The sequence below is a fragment of the Haplochromis burtoni genome, unplaced genomic scaffold (genome assembly GCF_018398535.1).
Source record: "Haplochromis burtoni strain Fernald_Lab_line unplaced genomic scaffold, NCSU_Asbu1 Contig_231, whole genome shotgun sequence".
Classification (NCBI taxonomy): domain Eukaryota; kingdom Metazoa; phylum Chordata; class Actinopteri; order Cichliformes; family Cichlidae; genus Haplochromis; species Haplochromis burtoni.
The window spans coordinates 865920-889398 of NW_024582592.1; the positions used below are offsets into that span (position 1 = coordinate 865920).

Genomic DNA, 23479 nt, shown 5'->3' on the forward strand with positions numbered 1-23479 from the left:
CCCCCCCCCCAACACACACACAAACACACAACCGAAAAAATGAAACCAGACGTTTTAAACTATGACTAACGTGAAAGCCAAACATGAAACAAACTTTTTGTTTGTGACCACTGAAGTCTTTTCAAATTTCAAACACTAAATTTAGCCAGCAGGTGGCGCTGCAGCACTGAATATAAAGCTGGAATGTCTTTCATCGCAGTCAGAATGACACTCAAACCTTTGTTTATTTTTTATTTTGTCAAACATCTTCATTGAAGCATTCATTTTACAAATAAGAAATACTCGAAACACTTTAAAGAGTCAACGTGAGGCAGACTACTGCAGACAGGCTGTGGGTCAAACTGAGCCCTCTTTCCCCATAAGCAGGGTCACAGTTTCAGTTTCAATCATGCCGAGTAAAATGATGCTGTTCCAGAAAGCGAGCACATTTCGACCCATGTCTGTGCCACATTTACTAATACACAGTCTTCCATTGGGGATTATCAGAAACAGAGAAGCACAGACCCGAAACATCCAACATATCGTCAGTTACTATACAGATAAGTCACTAATCAAGAAAAGTACACAGCAGGCATCGAGTGGGTCTGTGAAGCTGCTCTGCAATCGTGACAAAGTATCTTTTTCATGTATTTCACTTAAATGCATGCATCACACGAGTTTGGTGCAGGATTTCTGGACACCTTTGCAGACTGGTCACGGTTCTGAAAGCTGAACTGAGGCGTTCCACCTGTGTGCACTCCTCCTCACTGAGTGTTAGACTGTGACAGAATATATCTGCAATGAGCCACGCTCACAGTGTAATTTCATACTGTTAAAAAAAAAGGCATATTTTTCTGAATTTCTCAGAAGTGAGTGCAGCCCGTAAAGGACAGGAAATTGTGGATTAGTGAGACTGTGAGTGTGGAGCCACCTGAAGCCGGAGACCAGCTGGTGCAAAATCATTTTTCCTGTGCCCAAAAGATGTGACAATGAAGCAAAGACTTTTCTTTTTACTTTCCACTACTCTAACGCTGTCGTTTAGGAACATTTTCAGGTTTATCTCTTCAGGTTTTCATAATTTTAAAGCCCAGTTTTAAAGACCTTGGTCCATTTGATGTAACTTCCTGCTGCTGCACACTCTCATTTCTGTCTCCTCCTTTGCCACGGTGTGTGTGGTTAGAAATTTCTGCTCTTAATATTAGCAATTAATCACATTACTGCCAGATGAGGGATAGTCAGAATTCAGGGATACATGAAGGGTTGTATGCTTCTTATAATGCAGCTTGTATTTTTTCCTAATCAGTCCAAATGACTTTGCACCAGCCCACTGTTTATGTTTCCTTCCAATGAATTTTTCACCGTTGCGGCGCTCCAAGGGCCGGTAAAACTGGCAGGACCGCAGCATGGTTAACGGGCATCTAGTTTATTAATAGCGTGGCTGTTTGGATTATTTTAGGAGTTACGTGTATTGGCTGCAACATTCACTGCCATTCAGCTTGCCAACTGAAGCGTGGCTACCCACGCGATGATTACCCCTGCTGTGGTGCTTCAGTCTGAATGCACTTCACTGGCGCAAGAGGAAGTGTTTATACACAAGTTTCCTGGGCTAATTAATTAATAGAGATTTTTCTGTGTGGCTCAGGATCGGCAGTTGTCCGAGATCTCTGATTCGCTGGTTATGATGTGGACATCATAGCTTATGTCTTATTTAAGTGTGAACTTCTCCACCCACAGCTTTACAAGAGGAAAATTATATCTTGAGCGATCTGATAAAAGCTAAAAGAAAGCAAACTCAAGGCCTCTGGTATTTAATGTGAAATGTTTTGTTAATGGCCTTTTTAACTTTTGATACTAATAACAGATTTTGTTGCTAGGGGACAAAACCTTTCTATCTTTTTTCTTCACATTTAATTTGTTGACTCCTCTAACAATTAAAAAAAAATAAGTTTGCTTGAATTTAGGGAGAATATTTGGCTTGATTTGAAAGATTCTGCTTATCCAAATAATAAAAGAGGGATTTTGGAAGTGATTGGACTGTAGTGTCTGGTTGGACACAAAAGCAGCTGCACCTGCAGCAGATGTACATGAACACCACCATTGCTCAGGTGGAGCAGCACTTCTCTCCACCTGATGAATGCCAGTCAGTCTCTATTTCCTCTGTTGAGGAAACTGTGTTGGGTTAAATGCACACGAGCACAGACTCTGTCGTTTGCTGTGAGAGTGAGCTGTTAAGCAAAATGGGATAATAATTCAGTGTGGGTTCGACACTGGGCAACCTTTTATAATTGCACAGCCATTTATGCTGTCAGTACCACCAAAATACTGATTAATGAAACTAATGTTGATTTGTTATTTTAGTCTTCAGGAAGCAGGTTTGCATTTTTTACCCCTGGTTATATGAGAACCTCATTCCTGGGAATTTATAGCCAGTTAACTGTAATAAAAATGTAAATGTTCAGTAAAAGTGAAGTATTAGTTCACATGTTGCCTTTCCAACAGAGAAGGTGATTTCATAAAGTCAAGGTTCATCACAACTTGAACAGCATCATCGTTTCCCCTGCGGCGTGAAATTAAACAGACATGCATATTATAGCTGCCGGGAGAAGCAATTACATTTTCCCCACAGTGGTTCTGAAGACATGAATTAAGTGCCGCTAGAATTAGAAATCAAATTAAGGTCCAGATCCCTGCAGGCTCAGAGGTGGCATGTGGTCAACAGTCGGATGGATATGGAGTCTGCACATTTCTACAGCTACGTCAGTTTGTTCCCGTCGCGCTCTGCTCCTCCTGCGGCTGATATTTGGGCGAGAAACACCAAACTTTAAAAAAAAAAAGACTAATTTTGACACAAAACACACAAATTTCATATCAATTTACATGCCTCTATAGACAAAGAAAGTAAAGACACTTTACAAGCAGAAACACCTTGGACGAGGGTAACAAATGCACTTGGAGGAATATTTTGCTCAAAAAAATGAAAAATTCAGTGATTATCTACCACAGCTTTATGTCTACAGCTCAGACTGAAGTGTGCATGCTGTTTGAATTTTCATTTTGCTCAATGTAATGGAATTAAGTACATCGTTTCGCAGTTTAACCCTTCCTTTATAATTCTGCAGTACATTACACAGGACGTTTACTGCACATTTATCAAAACATGCTTACAAGTTTCTCTTCAGAGCAAGATCTTATGTTCAAAATGCAATCAAATATAAAGACTTTACAAGGACAATGTACTGTGGTACGCACCGGCCAACTGTCAACATTAAATAATCATATAACACTTTAACTAAAGTCGCCTCATTTAATCACTTAATCTAGCAATGTAGTTGGCAAGTAACATATGTGTTTATTTGTCAACAACTTAAAGTCATCAAGCGGCAACGAGCAGTAGCCTCGTCTAAAAAAAGAAGCTAACAAAGCCAAATCTATGAGCCACTTGGGCCTGACAACGGAAACAACTCAGTTTCAGTGCAGCAGAAATACGCAGGTGTAGAGTTAGGTTCAGTTTTTTATCTTTGTCTTTATAGCGAGAAGTGAAACTGTCTTTTGGGGCATTTTCATTGCTGCTGTCTAAAAAATAACTTGCTGTGTTTATTGCACCGCCTTGGATTCAGTGTTTGTGAGTGACTTTCTAACAGCTGGCATTAATTATCAGATATCTGTGACCGCACATGCAGCTCGCTAACCTATCTTTGTTGCCTAACTTAGAAGTTAGCTTGCTAGCATTCCACCTTAGCAGTCCACCATATTGTCCCAATATCCATCCAATCATATAATAATCATTAACAGTATATCACAGAGCATTTCTGAATCCCACTCTGTTTTTGAGCTGTATAAAAGACATGGACGCTAACTGATGAGCCAACACAGGAGTGAGTGGGTGATAACCACTGAACTTTCATTAAAGAGTTAAATATTCACATCTGCCAACATCATATCCTGGGAAGCCACTGGCTGAACATTGATTTTGTTGTAAGCGCTGCACTCAGTCCGGGTCGCTGTGACTTTGTGAAGGAATTCATATGAAGCAGAAAGACAGCCACAAAGCAGCATTCATTTGGAGTACAGCTCCCCAGTACTTTCTGTGAAATCTGAGACTTTTCCATCTTGTATGAATTCCTCCAGAAATGTTCGGTGCCTAGTCAAGGTGCTGCAGCTAGGGTTTCTTGTCTGCATATGATTGGCTGGTGGCAGTATTGGTGGTGGCGGCAGCAGGAAAATCTGGGTATACCAGGAAGCCGGTAAAAGTGATGTACTTGGCGTGGTTGCTGTAGGCACCGAATCCATCTCTCTGGTGGGAGTAGAGCCAGACTGTGTCCCCTGGTTTAAGTGACAGCATCAAACTCTGGCTTTGCAGAGCTTTCTCACCTTGGCTATCGTCATAGATCATCGCTTGCACTTCCAGGCGGTTCTTCATCAGTTTGACGGACAGTGTCTTCTGTGGCATTTTGCCCACGTTGAAGGAGAAATAGTACGCCCCGGGAATGCGGCAGGTGAACACTCCCTCTGTCACGTTGAAGTCTTCCCCTATGTTAACAAATGCAGTGTCGAAGCTCACCGGCTGGTGTTGCGGCATGCCCAGTTGGTTCACGCCCACAATGCTTTGGGTGCGCCCCACCGAGAAAGCAGATCTCTGGTCATCCTCTTCGTCCTCCTCCTCCTCTTCTTCCTCTTTTATTTGCGGCTCCTTCTCCCCATCCGTCATTCCGGGTCTGACATGATCCGTGGCCTGGTTGTCGCTCGGCACTGGGATGTTGTCTTGCAGTGGCTGCTCGGAGTCGGCGTGCTGCTGGTGGTGATGGTGGTGCGTTTGGTAGCCGTAGACATCGGGGTACACAAGGTAACCATTGAAGGTGGTGTAGTGTCCAGTGTTGCTGTACAGCGCGTAGCGAGGGTCGCCATGGAGACGGAGCCAGACAGTGTCCCCGAACTCCAGCTGCAGCATGACACTCTGGCTCTGCACCTGAGGAATGAAGCAGACTGTTATGCCGGTGTAGTCATACCGAGGCCTGTTTCACATCAACAACAAACACATGATCCTGTCACACAGCCTTTCATTGGACGAAATAATCCGCTCTGATCTGATCTCATTCCCATCCCCACACAAACACACCCTCTGTGAGTGCTACCACAACCTCTGACATCATAAAAGAGCGCTGTAAATATGGGAAGAAAAAACACACATCGAGAGAGATTGATTCAATCAATTATAAGATGTCTCTATAAAGTGCCGGGGCCTGTTTAAAGGTTATTGAAGTTCCATATTTTGGGAAATCTGGTAGCTTGATTAGATTAGAAGCTTTTGCATTTTTTAAATGTGCATGAAATGCAATGATCTGCTGGGAAACCTCTGGGTCTGACATTCATGTGCATGCCACTGGAATATACCAGAAGGTGTGCATGGCTTCACCCAGTAGGAGAGCGTGCCCTCAGGACAGCTGAGGCACATGAAACAGAGCCAGAGACCCTGACCCAGTCTTCTTGATTCTGACTGAGCACTAAAAAACACAACAGATTCATGCTGGGGGATCTTAGCCCAGGACACCTTCAGTACAGTTCTCAGTGTCAGGAATTTCACTTCACAAAGCAAAGTCCCAAAGTCCCAGTGCCTGACAGATCTGCACTCGGAGCTTCTTTAACCGTGTCCTGCTGGGCCAGCTGTGTGTATAAGCACAATGTAAGGTAGATTATTTAATGTTGTGGCCAGTCAAAGTACTAACTGTGGAGCTGGAGCTCACTTCCATAAAAACCTGAAGCAGGCTCCAAAGTTAAAAAACAGTCACTTTATTATAATAAGCAGAGGTGTATTAGGGCTTGATGCATTTCTGCTCAGTCACTGACAAGAGAGATACCGGGGTGTTTATTACCCACTTTGACAAGGGAATAAAAGTTTAGGTCAGTCTCATCCTCCAAGTGTAGTAATCCTAACCAGTAATACCTGCTGAACATGTAAAGCACTACTGGATTATAAGATTTGGCCGCTAGCAGCTTTCTGTACATAAAAACATAAATAAGATTGAAGCTCTGAAGCGTACCTTCCTCTCCTCCCCTGCATTTTCTTCATACACAATGGCCTGCACCTCATTCCTGTTTTTCATCAGCATCACAGACAGGTCCTTATGTGGAAACTTTCCCACGGTGAAGGAAAAGTAGTAGGCTCCAGGGATACGACAGCGGAACAGACCAGACTTGGCATCAAAGTCCCCACCGATGTTGACGTAAACAGCGTCAAAGGTCACCGTCATCTTCGGTCCACCTTCCATGCTGCTGGTGCGAGCGACCGAGAAAGCTGAGCGCAGCTCTACATCATCAAGCAGACGGGCGAAACCCCACGCACTGCCCATGTGACTCAGGCACAGCAGACCAATCAACAGGCCGGCTGGGAGCAGCATCTTATCTGTAGACAGAAAGAAAGAAGGGACACGTTTACCTCAAATACAGGTTTGCAAAGTTTCAGTCACACATCTCAGAGTTTCAGTCCTGGCTGCGGTTTTTGTGACAGTCTATCATCACTTGGCAAACAGCAGTGTATAATCAATACGTGACAGGGAAGTTAGGATATGGAATTTCCCTTGCTGCCATGGAGTAAGAACTCCATGATTCCGAGTGGGATTTAATAAATAACCCTGTTGTGTTCAATCTGCTTAAACAGCACATCAGCTCCAGCTGCCTGAAGCCTTGTGTTCATTTATCTTGCTGCTTAGTGGCTGGAACATTTGTAACGGTTGTTTCATTAATTTCCACAGCATCGTATTCGTCCCCTTCACATGATTTGATACACCAATGCTCATAGTGAACTAGCACATGGAGATAAATGGAGATAAACCAGAACCCATTTCTGTGGAGAAGAGTTGGACTAGTTGTTTTCTGTAGATGGTTTCTTAATCATCACCATGGCAACACAGTAACGTGGTGGCTAACACCACTGCCTCACACCTGAAAGTGTTTGCCTCGTACCTGTGTGAGTTCTCTCTCCATCCCTCATCTCAGAGACACGTAGTTGGTAGGATTTAGATAATTGGTGATCCTAAACTGCCCAAAGATGTGAATACACACACACACACACACACACACACACACACACACACACACACACACACACACACACACACCTGTAAATGGATGGATGCTGCTTACGTGCTGTCGCAGCCTTGCTTTGCTGCTGTCACTGCCCTTGAGGCAGTCACTGACCTCCTGGATGTACCTGAGCTGCTCTCACTGAGTCAGTGTTGTCGGCACACTTGAACCAGCAGAAACTTCCTGAAATTTAGCACCAACTCAAAACATCACCTGACAAAAATGTCCATCGTAGAGAATTATGGACAATAATAAATAACTGAGCTTCAACTGTTAAGCAAAGGCCATTTACTGCATATGAAAGATGACATTGCTCCATCAAGCTGAGCTTTTTATCCACTGCCATCTAGATTAGTTTTAAAAACCAAGCCGAATTTTTGGCCTGTCTCAGAAGCTGAGGAACACTTCACTCTCATATGGTAGCAACTCGTCTGTCACAGCACGACTGCCTGACACAAGCTCTGAATCACACCCTGTGTTTTTATCCTTTATAATTTACAAAATAAATATAATCTTGCCTTCAGTAACACTGTTACTGTAATAAGTGGACAAACCTGGAGAAGCCAAAGCATCACTTTCTTGTCGACTTCATTACAATCAGGTTTTCTTCTGCAGTCAGAGAAGCTGCCCCTTCCTGGTCATGACAGACCGTGCAGTCATTTCAGTCACATCTGTCATTTGCACAGTGGAGGCACATATTTGTATCAACATTAGAACCACACTGGACAAACCCGACCCCCATACAGTGGAGCAACTACACATTTGCACATCAAAAACGACAACAAAAAAAGCTTTTCAATGAAAGAAAAACACGCAGTCCCAGAGCAGGGTTTGAATCACTCAAGCAGTTCGTGCTCTGTAAAGGAGGTATTGTGTTCTTTATTAGCAGCGACAAGCGCTTTCATTGTCTTATTGTCTTCCCCCAGTGAACCAACAGGAAGTAGACACACACACACACACAGGTGGAGCTGCAGGGCTCTGAAAGCTTGTCAGAACAAAAGGACGAGGCTTAACATGTAAGGAGCAGAGACTAGGGGGAGTGGTCTCCATGTTCAGCACAGCGAATACATGATCACCACCTTAGTTTTACATTTCGACTTATTACATATAACAACCATCCACTTACAAAACAAACAATGCAGAACGTTAGAGAATATGAAGAAAATTAGATGCAGTTGTGTCAACAATATGCTTCAGTATTTCACACAATCAGAAGAATCTGAGCTCTAATTCAAATTGTGAGCAGACGGTGGAGTTTGATGACAAGTGACAGTGAGGTATCTGAAGGTTTATATAGTCATAAACCCTGTCACACACTTTCCCCCCCAAAATCAATACTTGAGTCACCTGATGCTGTTACTGGGTCTCTGTACTGTAGCTGTGAATGCTCTCATAGCGAGGGTGCTGCTTTGCTCTTATGGTTCTGGTGTTATACTCCCTCCCAGGCCCTCACGTAGGTACCATTCATTTATTTTAAACACTATAGCTGATAAAAAAATAAAACAATAAACATGAAACTCATTAAATGAAACATTTAGAGATAAGTGGTTAATCCATACTGTCAGATTCATTTTTTACACTGTGACATATCTCAGTTATTGTTTTATTTTGCAAATGTTGACAGATTATATAAGTGCAGGATGTGGAGCTGGTTAGTTTGCAGCATTGTTGTAAAGTTTCCTCTAGATTTGGCTGTGGTTTCCATGGTAACTGTTAGGTTAGGTCAAGGTCAGTTTGAACTGGAGTGACTGACGGTCCTGCTCCATGAAGAAATTGAGTGCAGTGTATCTTACAAGACAAATTAAAAGTGAGTAACATTTCCTGACCACACTGCAGGTTTCTCCCGTCTCACAGGTTATTTTTGGAGAAGAAGGCACTCTGGACTTCTGGATGCTGCTTATTTTATTAAACCAAATGTCTGCATATTTTTATATCATATTTTATGATGAATCTTTTACTGGTGACCTGACAAGGCTAATCTGCCTACCAACCCAGACGACAGCATTGCACATATGTTCAGCATCACAACTGCAGAAAGCTGGCATGCTGTGGAAAATACAAATAGAAACAGAATGCAAAGATTTTATTTACAGTAGAACACAGACAGCAAATCAAATGTTTCAATTGAGAAAATGTACCATTTCAGTTAGAAAATAGGTGCTTTTGATTTTGTTGACAGCAACACATCTGAAGCTGGGCCATGTTTACGAACGTGTAGCATCCCTTCTACTGACGACAGTCCGTAAACATCTGGGAAAATCAGGGATACCGGCTGCTTTTGGGAGACGAATGTCGACTCGTTCTTTTCTGATTCTTGCCTGGATCTTCTTTGCCGTGTCTTTCATTTCATAATGCTCCAAATATTTTTTATTGGTGAATGGTCTGGGCTGCAGGCAGCTCAGTTACCCCGCCATGCTGTTGTAAAAATTGCAGTGTGCAGTTTTTGTCTTTGTCCTGCTGACATAGACAAGGCTGTATGTACCTTTAGCATTGATGCTGCCTCTCCAGATCCAGTTCCACAGGCACTAACACACCTGATTATCATCACAGATGAAGGCTGCTGAACTTGTACTGATTATAAACTGTCCATCTCCTCTTCAGTCCAGATAACGCAAAATAATAAAAAAGTGTGTGACCACAGAACAGTTTTCCACTTTGCTCCAGTCAGCTTACAGTTTGGCGCAGAGACGACAGCAGTGTTTCAGCAGTGCTCACACATGCATGATGCAGATTTGTGGGCAAACATAGACAGTGATTTCTAGAAGTGTTCCTGAGCCCATGCAGAGATTTCCATGACAGAATCCCTTTAGTACAGTTCCACCCGAGGGCCAGACTATCATTCTTAGAGTCTCATACACTTTTGGTCACATTATATTCCATTGCATTATGTTTTAATTTACACTCTTACACAGTGTTCTTGTTCTTTTGGAAATGGTTTTATGAACTGCATGTTTTTACTTGGGTTAAATGCACAAGCTTAGACGCACAGACTAACATTCACTGTCAAACCAAACACAGTAAACACACCATTACTTTGTGCAACACTTTTGCAGTAGTGTAACAGGTTTGCATGCCTAACTGGTGAGAAAAGTGGAAACTATAAGACTTAAAACAGGTTCATACATACAGGCTGCATGTACACAGCACACACACTGACTGGGGATAACGTTTTGACTCCTTAAACTTGTCCAGTTTTCTAACACATTAACTTTGAGGACACAAAGGTCACGTCCTCCCCAACAGAAGGGAACAGAATGAAGAGATAATCAGTGTTATTCACTTCACATGCATGAAATCATGATGTTATGGCTGATCGGTGTATATAACTTACATGAAGCAGGAAATAGGTCCGTATATTTTGTTCTGTTGGGATTTTTACTGGCTGTTATTGATTAGAATTTGTTCTCATGACAAACCGGCATTGTGGCGTCTTACCTCATCTAATGTGCAAAGTGTTGTATATTATATGGTTCTCTATAACTTGTAATCTTTGAAAGTTATTTACTGGTGAAACTAAATGTTCTTCTTGTATGGCTATACTAAATCGACCTCTTTAAATGGAAACTAATTATAGTGGTTAATTGTACTTAAGGCACCGAGGCACAACTGATCACTTCTGTGTGATTACTCGTCCCATTGCAGCAGAGAGAGAAATCCTTTCTGAGAAAGCAAATAGTGCTGCAGATATCATAATTTTCCTTTATGAATGATAACAGTCTTAAAAAAGCAGATGATGCAGTAGTTAGTCTTGTTCACATAATGGCACCTTACATTAAAAAAATAGTGTTTGTCTATGTAATGGCAGCAGTTTTAACTAGTCATGTAGATTCTCCGCAGAGAGACGCTTCGGGTTCAAACAGTAATAAAAGAACAGATCAAACAAACTTCCTCCATAATGAGCACCCATGGGAGTAAAGCACAGAGTGAAGCAACAGAACGGGATGGAGCTGAGTAAGTCCATTCAAGAATAAAGAGTACATGGTGATACTTTTTCAAAAAATGTAACTAATGAGCCTCTTTCTAGTGCCCTGCACAGTTCTATAGTTAAAATGCACCTCAGGTGCATATTTCTCTTTGGCTGACTTTCTTGAAGTTTAGTGTTAACATTATTATGCGCGGAGCATTGTGATTCTGTGGTTACAATTATCTGATTGTACAAGCTTTTTTAGTATGCATAACACAACAATATCTGTTACACACTGAGTGTGTTTGACTATGTGCTGCTCAGTGTGTGCTGCAGTGAATATTCTTCATTTTAACCAGAAACAAACAGAAAAACACTAAATGGCTATGCTAGCTGTACTGAGGTGTAGCTAACAATGCTGCAAAGCACTGCTTTGAGATGAACATATGTTAGCATATGTTCGAACATATGCTAACATATGTTCACTGATTATGCTAACATGTCGATGTTAAAGTAGACCTACCGTTGTTTCTGTCATGTAAAAGTGTATGACTGTCATATGGACAACACAGTGGTGCTAGCACAGTAATCCCTGTTGGCCAAAAGCCCCTTTAAGCATGTTAACTGCCTGAGCATGGTAGCATGCTAACATTTGCTATACAGCATGATGAGTAGCATACCACGACATTTGATTAGTTGTTGTAGTTTCACTCAGTAGCAGGGTGTCCGGTGATTACTGCAGTAATAAAATGACATAATGCATTAAGGTTAAAAATAAATAATACTAATGTAAGTACCGCAAGCCCAGAGGTCTGTAAACAATAAGCACTGCAAGTAAGATGAAGTATTGGCTCAGATACGAGTTATCTGCCATCTGGCAACAAAACGCCTGAAGATAGGGGCTGCTGCCTGCAGAGGCTCAGTCATCATGGGATAGCTGACTTTCATATTTGTTCACTCTGCTGTTAATTGTGTTTCTAATTTCTTGCTTCCCCACAGTCCGAGACAGACTGTGCAGAAGTGGTGAAGCTGCTAATATTAAATAGGCTCCAAGTCACAGGCAATTTGTTATCTATCAGTCAGAAGTGTAAGTTCAATAAGTTATTGGATCATAATATAGATGTGTATATGTTCTGAAACCAAACCTGTAGCAATAAATTAATAATTTGTGGAAATTACTTTAGTGTTATGTTACTGAAATATATTTTTGTTATTCTTGAAGCTCAATAGCTTCAGCGGAGCCTTCACAAGTTAATTACCTCGTTGGAGTGTACTCTTGTTTCAAGAGGACAACAGCTCTGTTTAACCCTCCTGCAAATAAAACCATATGTTAACTTAATGTGACTGCTAGCACTCGGCTCTGATGGCCAATACAGAGACTGAGGGAAGCCATCAGACTAACATCAGCTGTGACAGATAAAATATGAGGAAATGTATCAGCTAATGAATTTGACTGCCATGAATCTTATTTACTATTTCTTTTTACTAGTTACTTATCTCCAAATGTCTGTTCATACGTCGATTTCTATATTTAACTGGGCTGAAGCCAGAATTCCCTTTTTGAACAGCTTACGAGTCCAGCAGCTTCTTCTGAGGGGAATACTGAGTAGTCTGAGCAGACTGGGAGATCCCGTTATGGTCCCAGTGAGTCCTGGATATGTTCCTTTTAACAAAAGACGCCTGTTCTTCCACGTGCCAGAGGATTTACTATGTACTGGAGTAAAACATCTCCTACCCTCATTCCCCTTAAATACTGTTTGTGTTTTCTGGCTTTTTGTCTCAGGGCAACAACAGAAGTAGGCCAGAGCTGTGTTTACATATGCTGTAGAATCAGGTGGAACTGAACACATGAAAAACAAGTTACAATAAGCAAAAAACAAACAAACAAACATGTAAATGCTGCCATCAAACTGCCTCTTTTGTCTTGCCTTCAGACTGCTCAGTAGTTTATCTGTAGTTGTCCAGATATTCGGTGAGTTCTTAAACTCTATGGTATGCAAATATCCGTGTCAGTACTAGCTGTTTCAAAGTGCCAGGAAACATGTTCTGGGAAAATCCACGGGGACTGATTCATTACTCAGTTCGCCAACCAACCGGATGTACGAGTTGGCGCTGCCGCGATACACCTAATCCACCGTGCCTGCATCCATCTGGACAGGACAGGAGGGGCTGTCCAAATGATGCTCTTTGATTTCTCCAGTGTCTTCAGCACATTTCAAAATGTCCTGAACAGTGTTGGGTGTAATGCGTACTGTAATTAAATTACTTTTCCATTGAAAAAGTAGAGTAACTAATTACTGTTCATTTTTAGGTATTTTAATTACAGTTACTTACAATGTACTTGTGTTACATTGTAAAATAATTAAACTCGCTGAATATCATTATTTAATTTCAATAATTTGTCTTCTAAACGTAGAAGTAAGCTCTGCTGCTTTAACACCGCTGTAGTGCAGCTGCGCGTCATTTCGCACCAGTTTGCTGCATAGTCGTATTCTAAAGCGGAAGATGTCGGACTCGGCTGAAGCGAGTGGCTGTTTTATGAAATGGACATATTCCCATCTCTTCACTTTTCTGAAACAAGCAGACAAGAACATTACAGTAAAATGTAAGCTTTGTCCTGGGGAGAAAAAACTATCGGCCGCTGTTAATAGCATGAGTAATCTACTGAAGCACCTGACACGAGAGCATAGACGAACACTTCTGAGTGATCCTTGTTCATCATCCATGGATAACACCGCGGCAACTCCTGCTAAGCAGGCAAAACGTGATTTTACTTCAGCAGCACAGAAAGCGTCTGAAGGTGAGCTTAAAAAATGATTGCGGGCTACATTGTGGAAGAGATGCTACCGCTGCGTACTGTAGAGTCTCCGTCTTTAAAAAAATGTATTTATTATTTAAAGAGTTTAATTTCTATTGTTTGCCCACTCAAGGTTTATAGGGATTTTAAGAAGTATTTAGTTAAATTACTTATTTAGTAATTAAGTTACTTTTCTGACACAGTAATTAGATAAGTATTTTAAATACAATATTGACTAAGTAATTAGTAATTAGTAATTAATTACTTTTTTAAAGTAACTTACCCAACACTGGTCCTGAATGACTGTCCTGCACATTGATACACCTCTTAATCCTTTCAGAGTGTTGTTTTGAAGACCTCCAGAATAGTTTTCTTATATGTATCAAAATAAAAGCATAAACTTGGATTTTTAACGCAGATGCAGAACATGAAACACTTATAGCTGAGATATTTCCTCACTGGTCAGAACTGCGTTAAACACAGATTACTGTACGCTAGCACATTCACATTTAAAACTGTGTCAGACACAGAAGTTTGGACGGCCACTGCAAGGAACTGTGTCTTATTCCCTTTTCACTCTGCCCCCTGTACACATAGGCAGTGGCGGTCTTACCCAAAGTCTTATATTCAGAACAGGATCTGCAGCTACCGGATACTTCGGCAGATGAGCTTTCAGAATACCTGAGAGTGGTAGACTAGTGTGTGTTCAACTATTTGCAACTGAACATCAACACACCAAATGTTCTGGAGGTACAGGATTACCTCACCTCTTCTTTCCGTTACAGTAAACACAGTGCAGATGGTAGGGGAAGAGTCAAAGTTCATTTTGCAGCTGTGGAGGCTCCAGCTGTATTTTGTACAGTCTACGACAAAATACAGACAGAAGATTTTTTGAAACTTCTTTTCCTAATGAATGTTTTCCACCTTCTTGGCATTTGGTTAACTACAAAACCAAGTTGTGTAATTAATGTATTTGCCATAAAATACATGGAGTATGAATCATGTGCTTTTGCACTGTTGTGTTCTGCCAGTTTAACTCCAAGTCCTTCACCTTGCTGGAAAATCAACATTATCACAGAAGATGAAAGGTTGCATGGCTCAGTGACAGTCGCAGCAATCTTATCAAAAGAGCTCTGATCCTAGAGGGGATCAATCACTGTCTGTACGGGACTCCCCACCACTCAGCTGAGTGATAAAGCAGCAGCACAGAGCTGGTTGTGTGTCTGTTCACTGTATACACAGCACGAGTGTTACAGAGCTGCTGTATTTTCTGATGGCTAAAACACAAAACACAAAACATCCTGCATTTGAAAAGGCATCCATCTTCCCAAGAGATTCAGAGATTTGTGCATTAGCCAAGAAAACCACCATCTGCAGTCATTTGTATTTGCCAATATGTGCATACATAGAAGAAAAACCCCAAGATCCCCAAACTGATAGTAGGCATTGGTGAAAACTGATAAGATATTCATTCAATTTAAGTCATCAAAGTAGGAACTGGGTTAAGGTGAGTTTCAAAGTGGCTTGTTGGTGTAAGCAACTATAGGCAGAGCAGTTAGAGAAAGAATCAGCTGAGCTTGATTTCATGGCCTCCCTGAACAAATTGTTTCCCCAAATCTAAGTAGCTTTACTCAAAAAGCCTCATCTTGTTGTTCGATGGGGTTGAAAATAAAACGGGCTTGCACAGATGTGATGGATTCAAAGGGGTTTTAAATACTCATCTGTGTTTGTTCTTAGAAGGCCATAATGATTGTTTGTAGAGGTAAAGCCATAAGCTATCATACTCAGTTGAATAATAGTTTTTTCACCATGTGATTTCTAATTTCTACACTCTCTGTGATCCACAGATTAAGCAGAGACACTGAGGAACACACAGAAATATCTGTGTGTTTTTCAGACCGCAGAAACATGTGAGCCAAACTCCTCTTTGTCTCCAAAGGTCAGCCTGTGGGGGATTTCAAAACCAGCCTTGTTCTTAGATTGACCTTCATACATTTTTGAGTTTGTAGAGAGGATTTTAAAAGAGTCTCACAGAGAATTTCTATTGTAGAAGTTAGTTAAAATACTACAAATGCATATCAGTGTGGTGTCATGGATTGCACCGCAGTGAACCAAATATCCTCAGAGACAGCGAATCCTTGGCAGGTTCATTGCTTTACGAGCTTTGTCTTTATTCTTTTCTAATATCAGCTTGCCATCAGATTAAGCACCATCTTGTGTTGTCAGTAGAGTTGGTGCTTCTAGTCCATCTTTCTCTCGTGTTGTGGTTCTCCCCGAGATATGCCCCGCGTCTAAAAATAGAGGGAGGAGAAGGGCTGATTTCTCCTCCCTGGAAACAGATCGATACCTGACGATTAAGATGGGAGAGAGAAGGAGGACAAGAGGAGGGAGAGAAAATGGAGGAAAGGTGGAGAAAGAGAAGAACGATGAACAAATCTGGCAGAATTTCTTGGAGTGGATCTAGCTGTTGAGTGGTTACTGGGGATTTAAAATACAGTAATAGTGTGTGTGTTTGTGCGTGCGTGCTCATGTGGCCTATATAACTTTGTCATGTGGGTGGTGGTGTGCGGTTTTGTGTAGTCTCTGCTGCGTGGGTTGCTGGTGGTGTGTATCAGAAGAAATGTGTGACTGCGAGTGTGAATTTATCTGTGTGTGCTGATTAAAGTTATATTTTTGTGCACATGTGGGTTCACACATCTGAATCATGCTTGTTTCTGCCCTATATAATGTGGTTAAGGTTATATGAACAGTGGGGGAAATAATCCTTTCATGCCCTGAATCAGTAAGTTTGCTCACTTACAAAGAAGGGAACAGCCTGTAATCTATATGGTTGTCTCATTTTAATGGAGAGAGGCAGAATATCAACCACAGGGCCCAGGAAATATTACAATATTTTTCAGACAATAAGGTGCACTTAAAATCCTTTTATTTTTCTCAAAAATCGACAGTGCGCCATATGTATAAATTCTGGTTGTGCTTACTGACCTCGAACCGATTTTATGTGGTCAAATATCTGTCAAAAAATGTTGGTAAGCTACGAAGCCGCACTGCTTGATGGATTGTTGGAGCATTACGACTACCGTAGTCAGGAGCCTCGCGGAATAATCTGGGTCCTAAACTCCATCCGCTTCAGGTCTCAAAGTCTGAAATTCTTTCATCTTTAATAAAATCATCAGCGTTGCTGCTTTACCAGGTGAAACAATTAAGTTTAACATCCAGGCATCCATGAAAAAGGAATTTATTACATTTCACTGAGTTAGAAGTTAGCAGGAAGTTAGCTCACTAGTTTCCACCTAATCATGATATAACATGTTCTGAGTGAGAGATTTCTGAAAATTTCAAACGTACAGCTCTGCTATCACTTCCAACATAAATGAAGACAGAAAACTAAACAGCAGTGACGTTTGTAGGGTTACCGAAGTTGGGCTAGCTGGTATATAATTATGTGCTATGTGGTGGCTAGCGACACAGTTATGTTAGCATAGCATAAACACAGTGAAGCTGGAGGATGAACGCTAACTTTTTTCCCCTCGATAAAAGTTAGCGTGAGGGTTCCCGATGGTTAGGGACAAATGCAATCGCATGGCAGGATGCTGTAAACGGACCAAACTTCAGTCAGGAGAACAACTGAGATCATTCATCCACAATACGAGGTTAGTCATTAATATACTGCAACAACATGGGAATAGAGCAGCTGCCAGAGAATTCAGCATTAATGAGTCTGTCACGGTACTGGGTCATGGGAGCCAGTGTGTCGGTTGTTAATGTGTCATTTTGTATTAATTTGTGTTCTAGTTTCAGTTTAGCTCATCCAGTCAATTTCTAGGTTGCTATTAGTCCTTTGTTTCTTAATTTCTTTGTGTCATCTGCCCCTGTGTTAAAGTTCCCCATGTTGTTTATTGTGTGTTATTGATCATGTTTCTTGCCTGCCTGGTTAATGTTGTCAAGTTTGTGTCATGCCTGCGTCTTATCATGTTTTCCTGTTTATTTTGAAAGTCCAGTTTCCATGTCTTTGTGTTTTGGTTTACATTTCCTGTGCATCATTATGTTCATCCTAGTCAGCTGTTTCCTCATGTGTCTCCACTTCCCCTGATCACCTTATGTGTATATTTAAGTCTTTTGTCTCTTACTGTTCTTTGTCAGGTTGTGTGTTATCCTCACCACAGATTTAATAGTTTTCCCTCATTGTTTCACTGTATTTCATAGCATTCCTAGTTACTCTGTGTTCATAGTTTTTCATAGTTCTTTCACAGAGTGTAATTGTCATTTAGTTTACACAGTGTTCTTAGTCCCCTTAGTTTTCCCAGTTTCAGTGTGTCTCTAGAGTTGTTCTCATGCCATCAGCCACAACAAAGGCTCGCTTTATTTTTGGACTTAGTTCTGTCTTCACTGTGTCTGCTTTTGGGTCTACATCATCTACACACCGGCGCACCCCGCCGTGACAGCACGACCTGACCATGTCAGACCCAGCGGACAGTCCAGATGAGATGGGGGAGGAGCTGCAGCGGATCAGCCAGCTCATGACACGCATCTGCGGGTGCATGGACCCCAGAGCGGTGTCCACTGTGTTGGCGGCTATAGACGCCATCCTGTCGCAGCTCCGGCAGTTTCCCCAGCTTTTTGAGGCATTCGACTCTCTGGCCCCCCTGAAGGAGGAGCTTCGCGCCCATCGCTGGCTTAGAGAGTGTTGAAAGCCGCAGCAGCACCCACGAATTCACCCCGTAAACGGGTGTCGTCGCCGCTGCCTCGTGAGCCAGAGGCAGTCAGAGTTGAAACGCTGAAGCTCGCCACTGCTCTGCCAGCGTCTCACCATTCATCGGCTTCCTCATCTCCGCCACAGTCAAGCTGCACAGAGGTGGTGGAGGCCATCAATTTTGGTGACGATGAGCGGCAGCAGGTGTTACGAGCCTTTCGGGAGGAAGAGCTCCGTTGGAAGCCCTGGCTCATTTCCGAGGAGGAGCTCTCGCCAGTCGCCCCGCCTCGGACCGGCCACTCACCTTCACCGCCTCAATTGGACTACTCATCTCCTGTCTCCTATCTGGCACGGATGTGGTTGGAGGACAAGGGGAAATTCAAGTTTTGTCCATGGCTGCTTCAAAGAGGAAGCTGCGTTCACGTCGCTGTCGCGCATTGCTTCGGCATGTCTTGCCTCCACTGAGCAGCACAAGGATGCTGTGGAGGTCATGGATTTCGACCTCGAGGAGCGGCAGTGCGCTGCATGCGCTCAACTAGAGGAAGAGCTCCGGTGGAAGCCGTGGCTCACTCCTAAGTATGACGAGATTTTCCGGGGAACTTGCCTGGCTCTCGAGGGCCCCCTGAGCTGCCAGAAACTCTCACCTACCGCTCTGTCAGCACCTAGTTCCCCAGCCTCTGCAATGGTGCCCGGCGTGCTTGAGGAACCGCTGTCTTATTCATTGGAAACCACCATCAAGAAGAAACGGCGTTCGTGTCGCCGTTGCGCTGCGCAACGACCGGAGGTGAGTGAATGCAGTCTTTCATCACCAGTCTTCGTTGAAACATTAGAAGATGCACTAGATTCAGAATTACAGATTCAAGAGTCAAAGTTAAAAGAGACTCATAGTGTGAAGATGGCCAACTGTAGTACTGAGAATGGTGTGGTCTGTTCGTCTGGCTTCTATGCACAAGGAGTAAGACCCACACAGACTGTGAATTCCAGCACTGGAGAGTTTCAGCCTGTGTTTTTGTCACGCCCTTCCAAACAGGAGATTGACGGCCCAGCTGCTGAGCTGACGGGGAATCCTGTGTCATGTGTCCTCCCGTTTGTGAAGACGTTTGTTCAGAGTTAGACAGTGTTGAGTTTCAGCTAAGTAATGCGCCGCTAACCAAGCCACAGACAGGAGATTTTGTTTCTAAAACAATTGTGAACAATTCTAGTACTCCTGTAAAGTCCTCTGATGCTGCATTTAGACTAAAAGAGACTTTCACAGATCATAATGTGAATAGTGTGGGCGGTGGGGTGGAGGTGTTTTCTTCTGCGACATATGTTGTGCCAAGGGTTCCATCACAGACTGAACTATGTGTGACCGATGCCTCCCTTCCTGTGTCTGCTCTGCTCACCCCAGAGCCACCTCAAGAAGCTAATGATGGTGTTACTGAGTCACTGGAGAAAGTCATGTTTGGGGATCTTGTTCAAAATAAGCCTTTTGGAGCCTTTCTTCAGAGACTGTGTTTCTTCTCCTCCAGGCCCCTCTGCTTTCATAGCAAGTAAAGACATTTCAGAGGTGGCCATTCCTGAATTAAAGTGTGAACAGACTGTGTGTGAAGTGACAAGTGATAAGGTATTGCCTGCTGTTGTGTGCAAAGAACTGAAAACTATAGATGCTGGTCAAAGACTCACTATGAAACTCACAGACAACAACACGAATTCAGATCATAGAAATCCAAGCGGTAACATTACTCAACCTGAAATCTGTTTTCCTCTGAATATTAAGCAGGATGTTTCTGAACTGTTTAACTCCAGCACTGTCACCTCCAATCAGGTGATCATGGCTGAAAGTGGGGAGTCCAATCTAACTGTTAGTGAACTTCTGTTATCCCCTCCCAGAGTTAACGTGATGTCTGTCTTCTCTGGTTCTGTAAACTCATCACTAGACGAGGTTTCATGTTGGGATAACAGTGTTACCACCCAGTCACAATCTGAAAAGTCATCTCTTTTCATTAAGGATTCTAGCGCAGCGTTATCTGCACCCATTTCTCCATACAATCTAAATGTACCACTTACCACTATCATTCTGTTAAGTTGTCATTAACCAGATACATACCTGAGTATTTAATGTTTGTCCTCGAGCCTCACCATAAAGGTCTAAGTCATGTTTTTGTGTGCCAGGTTGTGATCCTTGTTTTTCGTGTGGCTGGACCAGCCCCTCTGAACTTTAAGGAACTGTCATTGATTGAATTCAACCAGCCTATGCTGAATTCTTCTGTGTCTGAAGAGACTGGACCATTTGCCTTTAAGCCAATTAAGACTGACTCAGACTCTGAGAACGTAAAGACTGCTGGCTCAGGATCAGTGATCATTAACACTACTAATTTCATGGCCGCTTGTTTACAGATTGTGGGCACTATGGACTGTTTTTCATCTGCTCTCTCTCTCTGCATGATTATGCCTCAGTCCTTGGCGCAGGCCACAGTTCAGCCACCTGCTCAGTCTCTAGTTTTGCCTCTAGATCAGTCACATGCGCTTTTACTTGCACAAGTAGCAGCTCAGCTCCCTGTACGCTTAGCAGCTCAGCTGTTGGCGCAGCCTGCTGCCACGCTCTCAGTTTTGCAGGGGGCCTCCATACCTGCTGGTCCTGCATCGGCTTCCGCTGCTGGCTCACCACCAAATCTGGTCATTGGTACTTGCTGGCTGTGTAGCCACTAGGTAACAAAAGCTCAACATTGCACCTAGGGTCCTGGAGCACTTCCGTTGTGTTTTGGGGTTTGCACGTGTTTTGGAATTTGTACGTGCTTTGGAGTTTGTACGTGCTTTGTCTCTAGGGGCCACTGTACAAAAGTGCTTGATCCCCTACAACCTAGCCAGAATGTGGGATCCCACAGACTGGCTTTGTGCACAGAGCTGCACAAGGCTGGAATGGGTTATAAGATCATCAGCACGAGGCTTACTGAGAAGGCAACAAGTCTTGGTGTGAAACAGAAGAAATTTCCAATGCTTATATAAAATGGCATCAACTTGACCTGCTATGTTTGAAGGAAAGGAAATGCTGAGTATGACCCAAAGAGTCAAACATGGAGGTGGACGCATTATGGTTTGGGGCTGTTTTTCTGCTAAGGGTTCAGGATGACTTCAATGCATTGTGGGGCCAGTTGATGGTACTAGGTACCACAAAATCTTGCACAGGAAGCTCTTTCCCTCAGCCAGAACAATTGAGGATTCAGCATAACAGTAACCCAAAATATACCACCAAGCCAACAAAGGAGTGGCTTTGAAGAGGCACATTAAGTTCTTGGAGTGGCCAAACCAGTCTACTTCCAACCTGTAGGAAATCTGTGGAGGGATCTGAACATCGAATTGGCAACCAAGAAACCTTAAAGGATTTAGTGAGTTTCTGTAAAGAGGACTGGGCCAAAATCCCTCCTGCGATATGTGCAAACCTGTTGACCAGCTACAGGAAGAAACATCTTACTGCTGTTCTTGCCAACACGGGTTTCTCCACCAAGTATTACGTCATGTTGGCTTTGGAATTCTGTCTCTCTCCATTAAAATGAAATGATCATAACATAAACTCTTGATTTCTTTATAAGTGGAAAAACACACAAAGTCAGCAGGGGTTCAAATTATTATTTCCCTCCCTGTATATGACTTTATGTCTATATTCTACTGTATATGTCACAGTATCTTGTTTCAGGATGATTAAATCGTCTTTTTTTCTTTCTCAAACATAAATAATCTGGTCAAACACTAAATACACTGTATACATAAGTTATACAGCATGTGACAGGATACTTTGGCACTAGTTGGAGCTTGCTGAAAAAGAAATATGTTGAAGGTCACACACCAAGTTTTATTTTGCAGTGCAACTTTGTCACCTCGGCATGTGCATGGTTTAATCTACAGAGGAATGTTACAGACACTACAGACACACTGCTTATACCGACCAGCTTTAATATGACCTTTTCCCCTCCATTAGAATATTTTTGTGGTTATATTTTTATGCAGATTCCCAGCAAACCTTTAAATCATTTCCGTTACCCTCTTGTCACTCAGAAATGAATAAATGTCAGTAGTGGACAGAATATTTGGTTTCTGGGGGGAATTTTTTCACGTTTATTTTTGCGCTGCTGTACATGTGTATGACAAACATACTTCAGAGTGTTTTTGTGGATGTGCAGGGAAGAGTTGGTTTATTTGTGCGTGCATGTGTGAATCTCTCTCTTCCATGCTGAGCCATCTGCTCGAGGTGATAACAGACACATTAGCCTACAGACTGAAGCAAAACAGCCATTCTCCAGCTTTCTCCAGCTGGCTCAGGATGACTAGTTCATATTACCTTTAAGAGAACCTGTTAATATGTTTTCATTTTTCCTGCTGCTGCTGTCCACAAACTGCAGCGCCATCGTCTCCCATTTAACCCTCAGCTAAGATTTCCTCAGCTAATCTAAGGACGATGACTGAAGCTGAGAAAGTGTAGGACAGGAACAAAAAAAGAACAAATTTTGTGCTCAACAGTTCAGCATTTTATTTCTCATGGTGTTTAATAATGGAACCAAACCAATGCATCTGAGACATTTCACATCATTGTGACAGAAGGACTGGCACGTTAAAATCCTCTTGAGTCATCATGGTTCTGTCTCTTTTGTGTGAACTGACCAATATGAGCACAGTCTTTTTTCCTCCATGGCTCAGTTTTTTTTTTTTTACAACTGTAAACAAGACAAAGCCAAAAAAGACTGACATTAAAGTGTAGCTGCAGTTTTGTCAGGGTTCCTGGGTCGGTGACCCAGTGTTTTCAGTTCACATTCACTGTTTATCTACTGCCTGTTCCACTTCCTGTTTTATTGTGTTAGCCTTGGTCTGTGTGTATTATGTTCAGTCCTCTTCCCATTATCATTAGTTCATTATGTTCAGCTGTGTACTCACCGGTCTCTCATTATCATCATTATCACCAGTTTGTGTATTTAAGCCCTCTGTTCTACCCATTCAGTGTTGGGTCAGTGATGATGTCGTTCAGTTCCGTTAAGTCAGCCAGCCATTCAGT

General features: G+C 42.4%; 1 protein-coding gene across 1 annotated transcript in view; it reads right to left on the minus strand.

Moving 5' to 3' along the window:
- Nucleotides 1-188: 188 nt before the first annotated feature.
- Nucleotides 189-23479, minus strand: part of c1qtnf4 (C1q and TNF related 4) — a 61681-nt gene continuing 38390 nt past the window's right edge. The window contains exons 2-3 of the mRNA XM_005937919.3: nt 6018-6379; nt 189-4945 (exon numbers count right to left, since the gene is read on the minus strand). Coding sequence (XP_005937981.3) covers nt 4139-4945; nt 6018-6379 — 1169 coding nt within the window. The 3' untranslated portion in view covers nt 189-4138. The remainder of the gene's footprint in view (nt 4946-6017; nt 6380-23479) is intronic.